Source organism: Arctopsyche grandis, chromosome 1 (genome assembly GCF_051622035.1).
Source record: "Arctopsyche grandis isolate Sample6627 chromosome 1, ASM5162203v2, whole genome shotgun sequence".
NCBI lineage: Eukaryota > Metazoa > Arthropoda > Insecta > Trichoptera > Hydropsychidae > Arctopsyche > Arctopsyche grandis.
Window position 1 is genome coordinate 36,789,178 of NC_135355.1, and position 8,670 is coordinate 36,797,847.

Below are 8,670 nucleotides of genomic sequence, written 5' to 3' on the forward strand. Positions count from 1 at the left end.
TTTGGAAATGTGTGAGATTACTGCTAAAGAAGCTCTCGAGCAGAAGGTATTCCACAAATTAGAATTAATTCTAATTGATCTCAATAGTAAAATACGTAAAAATACCTACGTTCCAATCAAGGATGGAATTGAAGAGGCAATGATAGCCTTTAATACATATAAAGACATAAAACTAGACCTGTTAAAGCATAGATTACAAACTAAAACACTAATAGAACTCAATCCCACCTCGAGCGATGTTTTAAAGAATCCTCCAAATGCTTTAATACCGGAAAATCCCACAATCATGGACTCGGCATCCTCACTAGATCAACCAAAAGAGGATTCCTGGAAAGAAGTAAGGTCAAAAAGAAGGCGGAATAAAAAGAATAAAAGAACAAATAATACAAAGAACACCAACAACAACAACGATCGGCGTCAGCCAAACATTGAAAATATCTTTCAAGATCGATATGCGCGATTTCCACCAGGCCCCAGAAATGAGGCTATAACAATAAAGTCAGACGGCACGGTGACATATGCAGACACCTTAAAGAAAATCAGAAAAGAAATTCCAAAGGAGAATGTAGATGTTGCCGCTATTCGTCAAACAAAGGGTGGAGAAGTTCTTATAATGCAAAAAGGAACAACAAAAACGGAAGAGCTAATGGGTGCGATTTCCGCGATTCTGGGCAATGGTGCGACTGTGAAGAGGCTCGTCCCTGGAGTCGTCATTGAAATACGGGACATCGATGGGGCCACGGATGAGACAGAATTGATGGAGGCATTAGCAAGCGCTTCACCACATGTGGTGAGAAATGCGCGATTGATCACGTTCAAACCGACTTATGGAGGCACTCAGATGGCGATGGTCAAACTCCCGAGAGACGATGCCACTGAATTGATTAAGGCTGGAAGAATTCGAATCGGATGGGTCAATTGTCGTTTGAGGCCCCGAGTCCATATAATAAGATGCTTCAGGTGTCGGGGATTCGGACACATTGCGGTAGAATGCGCCAGCAAACAAGACAGAAGCAAAGAATGCAACAAGTGCGGCCAGGAAGGCCATAAAGCTGTGATTTGTAAGAACGACCCACAATGCAGCATTTGTGAAGGAGAAAAAATAAGCAGCGGTCATCAGACCGGTAGTCGAAGCTGTGCAGCCCTCCGGACTGCTCTGAAAGGACGAACACAACAATGATCCGCATACTCCAGATCAATCTGAATGGATGCCAGGCGGCGCAGGATGTGATGATACAGACAGCAGAGGAGCGGCGAGCGGACCTCGTGATTGTGTCTGAACAGTACCGCAACATTTCTCATCGATGGTATTCGGATGCAAGCTCAAGATCTGCAATCTACACACCAACTGCCCACCTGCGAATCACGAATGCTGTTTCAATTGGCGTCCAAGGCTGGAGGTGGGTGGAGATGAGGGGAGTGAGGTTCTATAGCTGCTATTTTTCTCCTAGTGCAACAGTAGAGGAGTTCAAGAGAGATCTCGTCTGCCTTGAAGATGACGTGAGAACATCGACCTTACCTGTTGTCGTTGCCGGAGATTTTAACTCAAAAGCTCCAGAGTGGGGCTCTCAAAAAACGGATCGCAGAGGTATTTTACTCTCTGAAATGGCATCGCATTTACATCTGCATGCGGCCAAAGTAGGAAGTGCTTACACGTTCGTTCGGGGCAGCACCGGATCGGTCATCGATGTCACATTTGCAGGTGAAACAATAATTGGCAGGATCCGAAAATGGCAAGTGCTTGACAGCTACTCTCACAGCGACCATCGCTACATTGGCTTCGAGTTGGAAGATCGCCTCGCCGGGCCACAAATGTTACCTTCTAGTTCTGGCTGGGGAGCTCGTAAGCTGGACATCGTAGCTTTGGACGAAGCCGTTGCAGAACTAAGATCAAAAGTGACTGACGTCGCAAGCAGCGGGGTTGGAGCCGAAGACATTGCCAACTCATTAAATGACCTATTGAGTGAGAGCTGCGACGCATCGATGCCGAGACGCGGAGGTAAAAAGAGGCACCCGGTCTTCTGGTGGACCGAAAACATCGCCATACTTCGCCGCGAGTGCTTAACCTGCAGACGCCGAGCACAACGACGGTCAAGCAATGAACAGCACAGAGTGAAATATCAAGAAGCCAGGATAGCTTTACGAAAAGCTATAAAAGAAAGTAAAGAGAGATGCTGGAAAGAGCTCTGCAAATCGATTGATGTGGATCCGTGGGGGAGCCCATATAAGATCATAAGGAAAAAGCTCCGAATTGAAACTGTCGATCCATATCTTGAAAATAAGGCGAGTCTTGAATTGGTCATAGACGGCCTCTTTCCGCAACACCCAGTGATGGAAAGACGATCGGCGAGCAGTACTGGTGATGAGATGCCGATTTTCACGGAGGAAGAAGTCGTAGCAGCCGCCAAACGAATAAATATTGAAAAGGCGCCGGGACCGGACTGCATTCCAAACGCAGTTATTAAAAGAATTGCCTTGAGCGATCCTGCGTTGCTGTTGACGACCTTCAATGCTTGTCTGTCGGAAGGAACCTTTCCAAAACCATGGAAAAGACAAAAACTCGTGCTGATTTCAAAAGGAAAGGGAGGCCCACCAGGACCTTCATCATACAGGCCACTCTGCCTACTTGATGGGGTAGGAAAGTTACTAGAGAGACTTCTCCTACAGCGACTACAACAACAGCTAGAAAACAGCGACACAGGACTGTCATCGCAGCAATTTGGATTTCGACCCGGTCGCTCAACTATTGACGCGATCAGTGAAGTCGTAAACACCGTAAGACTTGCATGGCGTGGAAGCGTCAAGGCGAGCAAACATGTTGTGATGATCGCGCTCGACATAAAAAATGCATTCAACACTGCCAACTGGGGAAGGACTCTCAATGCATTAGTCACTATCAATGCTCCGGAAAAACTTATCAAGATGATCGAAAGCTATTTTTCGGACAGAATCCTTCTGTATGAATGCATGGGCAAAAAATACGAACGATCAGTCACTGCGGGCGTACCACAGGGATCGGTCCTGGGCCCGGCGCTTTGGAATGTAATGTACGACGGCTTGTTGAAGATCCAAATGCCAGATGAAACGAGCCTGGTCGCCTTTGCTGACGATGTCGCGTTGCTTGTCACCGCAAAGAACACAACATCTTTACGCCTAAGAAGCGAAGAAGCCATAAGAAGGGTTAAAAAATGGCTCGTGGATGCGGGCTTGGAGCTCGCCGTCCAGAAAACCGAAGCTGTATTCTTCACAAGACGTAGAAAGCTGCTGCCTCCTCAAATAACAGTCAACGGTTTTGAGGTGACGTTCAGCAGATCACTGCGGTATTTGGGAGTGCAGTTAGATGACAAACTACGCTTTGCAAAACATGCGGAAAAAGCGGGAGCTAGGGCGGCCCAAATAGCAGAAGACCTCGCCAGACTGATGCCCAACATCGGTGGACCGAAACAGAGGAGAAGAAAACTATACTGTGAAGTAGTACACTCAGTCCTCCTGTACGGTGCTCCGATTTGGGCGGAAAAAACAAAGGTTGAGAGGACGAGGCTCAGCCTCGCTAGAGTACAAAGAAGAGCTGCATTAAGAGTCGCAGCGACATACCGAACAGTATCAGAAGATGCCATCCTGGTGTTGTGCGCCATTCCACCGATCGACTTACTCGCTCTAGAACGACAAGCGATCTACAGAGGTGAAAAAAAGAGTACAGCCAGAGAAACAACGATAATCAAATGGCAAGACAGATGGAACAACTCTGAAAAAGGTCGATGGACACACCATCTCATCGGAGACCTAAAAGCGTGGTGCCAAAGAAAGCACGGCGAACTAAATCACCACACGACCCAAATACTCACAGGTCACGGGTGCTTCGGGACCTACCTACACAAAATAGGAAAGGAAACAACTCCGAAGTGCCACCACTGTGAAAACGAGAAAGACGACGCGGCCCACACAACCTTTGATTGTCCAGCATGGGAAGACGACAGAAGAACATTCAGAACTGTAATCGGCGTAGAACACCTGACGCCGATAAACATAATCTTCGTCATACTGGATAGCGCAACTGCCTGGTCAGCGTGGGAAGCATTTGCTTCGATGATAATGAAAAATAAAGAAGAAGCAGAAAGAACCCGAGAACTTGAAGGAAGAGCCATAAATGGCTAAGACAAAACTGCTTTCCCGAAGCAAAACATGAAAATGTGTCCGGGGAGCAGAGGTGTCAAGGGGGTGGGGTTTAGTCGGTAAAAATCCGACACTATCCTCCAGTTCGGGCTGGAGGATGTCTTTGGAAGATTCCCCACCTCCGACGATAAAAAAAAAAAAAAAAAAAAAAAGGTTAGCGAGTTTTGTGTAAATCTTACAATCTCGAAAAATTTGATTTCGGTGATGGGTAGGCTAGGTTGTGTTAGGTTTGGTGAGGTAAGCACGTTTAGTGTATAATTTTACAATGTCGAATTCTTTGATTTCGGTGATGGTTTGGTTAGGTTGGATTAGGTTAGGTGAGGTTAGCAAGTCTTGTGTAAATCTTACAATCTCGAATTCTTTGATTTCGGTGATGGTTAGGTTAGGTTGGGTTAGGTTTAGTGAGGTTAGCGAGTTTTGTGTAAATCTTACAATCTCGAATTCTTTGATTTTAGTGATGGGTAGGTTAGGTTGGGTTAGGTTTGGTGAGGTTAGCACGTTTGGTCTATATTTTTGCAATGTCGAATTCTTTGATTTCGGTGATGGTTAGGGTAGGTTGGGTTAGGTTTGGTGAGGTTAGCGAGTCTTCTGTAAATCTTACAATCTCGAATTCTTTGATTTCGGTGATGGTTAGGTTAGGTTGGGTTAGGTTTGGTGAGGTAAGCGAGTTTTGTGTAAATCTTAAAATCTCGAATTCTTTGATTTCGGTGATGGCTAGGTTAGGTTGGGTTGGGTTTGTTGAGGTTAGCACGTATAGTGTATATTTTTGCAATCTCGAATTCTTTGATTTCCGTGATGGTTAGGTTGGGTTGGGTTAGGTTTGAAGTGGTTAGCACGTTTAGTGTATATTTTTGCAATGTCGAATTCTTTGATTTCGGTGATGGTTAGGTTAGGTTGGATTAGGTTAGGTGAGGTTAGCGAGTTTTGTGTAAATCTTACAATGTCGAATTCGATGATTTCGGTGATGGCTAGGTTAGGTTGTGTTAGGTTCGGTGAGGTAAGCACGTTGAGTGTATATTTTTGCAATGTCGAATTCTTTGATTTCGGTGATGGCAAGGGTTAGGTTGGGTTAGGTTTGGTGAGGTTAGCGAGTTTTGTGTAAATCTTACAATCTCGAATTCTTTGATTTCGGTGTTGGTTAGGTTAGGTTGGGGTAGGTTTGGTGAGGTTAGCGAGTTTTGTGTAAATCTTGGAATCTCGAATTCTTTGATTTCGGTGATGGCTAGGTTCGGTTGGGTTAGGTTTGGTGAGGTAAGCTGGTTTAGTGTATATTTTTGCAATGTCGAATTCTTTGATTTCGGTGATGGTTAGGTTAGGTTGGGTAAGGTTTAGTGAGGTTAGCAAGTTTTGTGTAAATCTTACAATCTCGAATTCTTTGATTTCGGTGATGGGTAGGCTAGGTTGTGTTAGGTTTGGTGAGGTTAGCGAGTTTTGTGTAATCTTACAATCTCGAATTCTTTGATTTCGGTGATGGCTAGGTTAGGTTGGGTTAGGTTTGTTGAGGTTAGCACGTATAGTGTATATTTCTGCAATCTCGAATTCTTTGATTTCCGTGATGGTAAGGTTGGGATGGGTTTGGTTTGAAGTGGTTAGCACGTTTAGTGTATATTTTTGCAATGTCGAATTCTTTGATTTCGGTGATGGTTAGGTTAGGTTGGATTAGGTTAGGTGAGGTTAGCGAGTTTTGTGTAAATCTTACAATGTCGAATTCGATGATTTCGGTGATGGCTAGGTTAGGTTGTGTTAGGTTCGGTGAGGTAAGCACGTTGAGTGTATATTTTTGCAATGTCGAATTCTTTGATTTCGGTGATGCCTATGTTAGGTTGGGTTAGGTTTGGTGAGGTTAGCGAGTTTTGTGTAAATCTTACAATCTCGAATTCTTTGATTTCGGTGTTGGTTAGGTTAGGTTGGGGTAGGTTTGGTGAGGTTAGCGAGTTTTGTGTATATTTTTGCAATGTCGAATTCTTTGATTTCGGTGATGGCTAGGTTAGGTTGGATTAGGTTAGGTGAGGTTAGCGATATTTGTGTAAATCTTACAATCTCGAATTCTTTGATTTCGGTGATGGCTAGGTTATGTTGTGTTAGGTTTGAAGTGGAAAGCACGTTTAGTATATATTTATGCAATGTCAAATTCTTTGATTTCGGTGATTGTTAGGGTAGGTTGGGTTAGGTTTGGTGAGGTTAGCGAGTCTTGTGTAAATCTTTCAATCTCAAATTCTTTGATTTCAGTGATGGCTAGATTAGGTTGGGTTAGGTTTGGTGAGGTTAGCTGGTTTGGTGTTTATTTTTGCAATGTCGAATTCTTTGATTTCGGTGATGGATAGGGTAGGTTGGGTTAGGTTTGGTGAGGTTAGCGAGTCTTCTGTAAATCTTACAATCTCGAATTCTTTGATTTCGGTGATGGTTAGGTTAGGTTGGGTTAGGTTTGGTGAGGTTAGCGAGTTTTGTGTAAAACTTACAATCTCGAATTATTTGATTTCGGTGATGGTTAGGTTGGGTTGGGTTAGGTTTGGTGAGGTTAGCGAGTTTTGTGTAATCTTACAATCTTGAATTCTTTGATTTCGGTGATGGCTAGGTTAGGTTGGGTTAGGTTTGTTGAGGTTAGCACGTATAGTGTATATTTTTGCAATCTCGAATTCTTTGATTTCCGTGATGGTTAGGTTGGGATGGGTTTGGTTTGAAGTGGTTAGCACGTTTAGTGTATATTTTAGCAATGTCGAATTCTTTGATTTCGGTGATGGTTAGGTTAGGTTGGATTAGGTTAGGTGAGGTTAGCGAGTTTTGTGTAAATCTTACAATGTCGAATTCGATGATTTCGGTGATGGCTAGGTTAGGTTGTGTTAGGTTCGGTGAGGTAAGCACGTTGAGTGTATATTTTTGCAATGTCGAATTCTTTGATTTCGGTGATGGCTAGGTTAGGTTGGGTTAGGTTTGGTGAGGTTAGCGAGTTTTGTGTAAATCTTACAATCTCGAATTCTTTGATTTCGGTGTTGGTTAGGTTAGGTTGGGGTAGGTTTGGTGAGGTTAGCGAGTTTTGTGTAAATCTTGGAATCTCGAATTCTTTGATTTCCGTGATGGTTAGGTTGGGATGGGTTTGGTTTGAAGTGGTTAGCACGTTTAGTGTATATTTTTGCAATGTCGAATTCTTTGATTTCGGTGATGGTTAGGTTAGGTTGGATTAGGTTAGGTGAGGTTAGCGAGTTTTGTGTAAATCTTACAATGTCGAATTCGATGATTTCGGTGATGGCTAGGTTAGGTTGTGTTAGGTTCGGTGAGGTAAGCACGTTGAGTGTATATTTTTGCAATGTCGAATTCTTTGATTTCGGTGATGGCTAGGTTAGGTTGGGTTAGGTTTGGTGAGGTTAGCGAGTTTTGTGTAAATCTTACAATCTCGAATTCTTTGATTTCGGTGTTGGTTAGGTTAGGTTGGGGTAGGTTTGGTGAGGTTAGCGAGTTTTGTGTAAATCTTGGAATCTCGAATTCTTTGATTTCGGTGATGGCTAGGTTCGGTTGGGTTAGGTTTGGTGAGGTTAGCTGGTTTAGTGTATATTTTTGCAATGTCGAATTCTTTGATTTCGGTGATGGTTAGGTTAGGTTGGGTTAGGTTTAGTGAGATTAGCGAGTTTTGTGTAAATCTTACAATCTCGAATTCTTTGATTTCGGTGATGGGTAGGCTAGGTTGTGTTAGGTTTGGTGAGGTAAGCACGTTTAGTGTATATTTTTGCAATGTCGAATTCTTTGATTTCGGTGATGGTTTGGTTAGGTTGGATTAGGTTAGGTGAGGTTAGCGAGTCTTGTGTAAATCTTACAATCTCGAATTTTTTGATTTCGGTGATGGTTAGGTTAGGTTGGGTTAGGTTTGGTGAGGTTAGCACGTTTGGTCTATATTTTTGCAATGTCGAATTCTTTGATTTCGGTGATGGTTAGGGTAGGTTGGGTTAGGTTTGGTGAGGTTAGCGAGTCTTCTGTAAATCTTACAATCTCGAATTCTTTGATTTCGGTGATGGTTAGGTTAGGTTGGGTTAGGTTTGGTGAGGTTAGCGAGTTTTGTGTAAATCTTACAATCTCGAATTCTTTGATTTCGGTGATGGCTAGGTTAGGTTGGGTTAGGTTTGTTGAGGTTAGCACGTATAGTGTATATTTTTGCAATCTCGAATTCTTTGATTTCCGTGAGGGTAAGGTTGGGTTGGGCTAGGTTTGAAGTGGTTAGCACGTTTAGTGTATATTTTTGCAATGTCGAATTCTTTGATTTCGGTGATGGTTAGGTTAGGTTGGATTAGGTTAGGTGAGGTTAGCGAGTTTTGTGTAAATCTTACAATATCGAATTCGATGATTTCGGTGATGGCTAGGTTAGGTTGTGTTAGGTTCGGTGAGGTAAGCTCGTTGAGTGTATATTTTTGCAATGTCGAATTCTTTGATTTCGGTGATGGCTAGGTTAGGTTGGGTTAGGTTTGGTGAGGTAAGCGAGTTTTGTGTAAATCTTACAATCTCGAATTC

The 8,670-nt window shown here is 43.3% G+C and overlaps 1 protein-coding gene across 1 annotated transcript; it reads left to right on the forward strand.

The window, feature by feature from the left end:
• The first annotated feature begins 1,176 nt into the window (after window positions 1-1,176).
• Window positions 1,177-3,686, forward strand: LOC143917810 (uncharacterized). Its single transcript, XM_077439406.1, has 2 exons — window positions 1,177-1,896; window positions 3,681-3,686. The coding sequence occupies exons 1-2, from the start codon at window positions 1,177-1,179 to the stop codon at window positions 3,684-3,686; spliced, it is 726 nt and encodes a 241-aa protein (XP_077295532.1).
• The last annotated feature ends 4,984 nt before the right edge of the window (window positions 3,687-8,670 follow it).

Excerpts from the sequence above, each read along its gene's own strand:
- LOC143917810 (XM_077439406.1), top strand. The coding sequence starts at position 1,177 with ATGATCCGCATACTCCAGATCAATCTGAATGGATGCCAGGCGGCGCAG.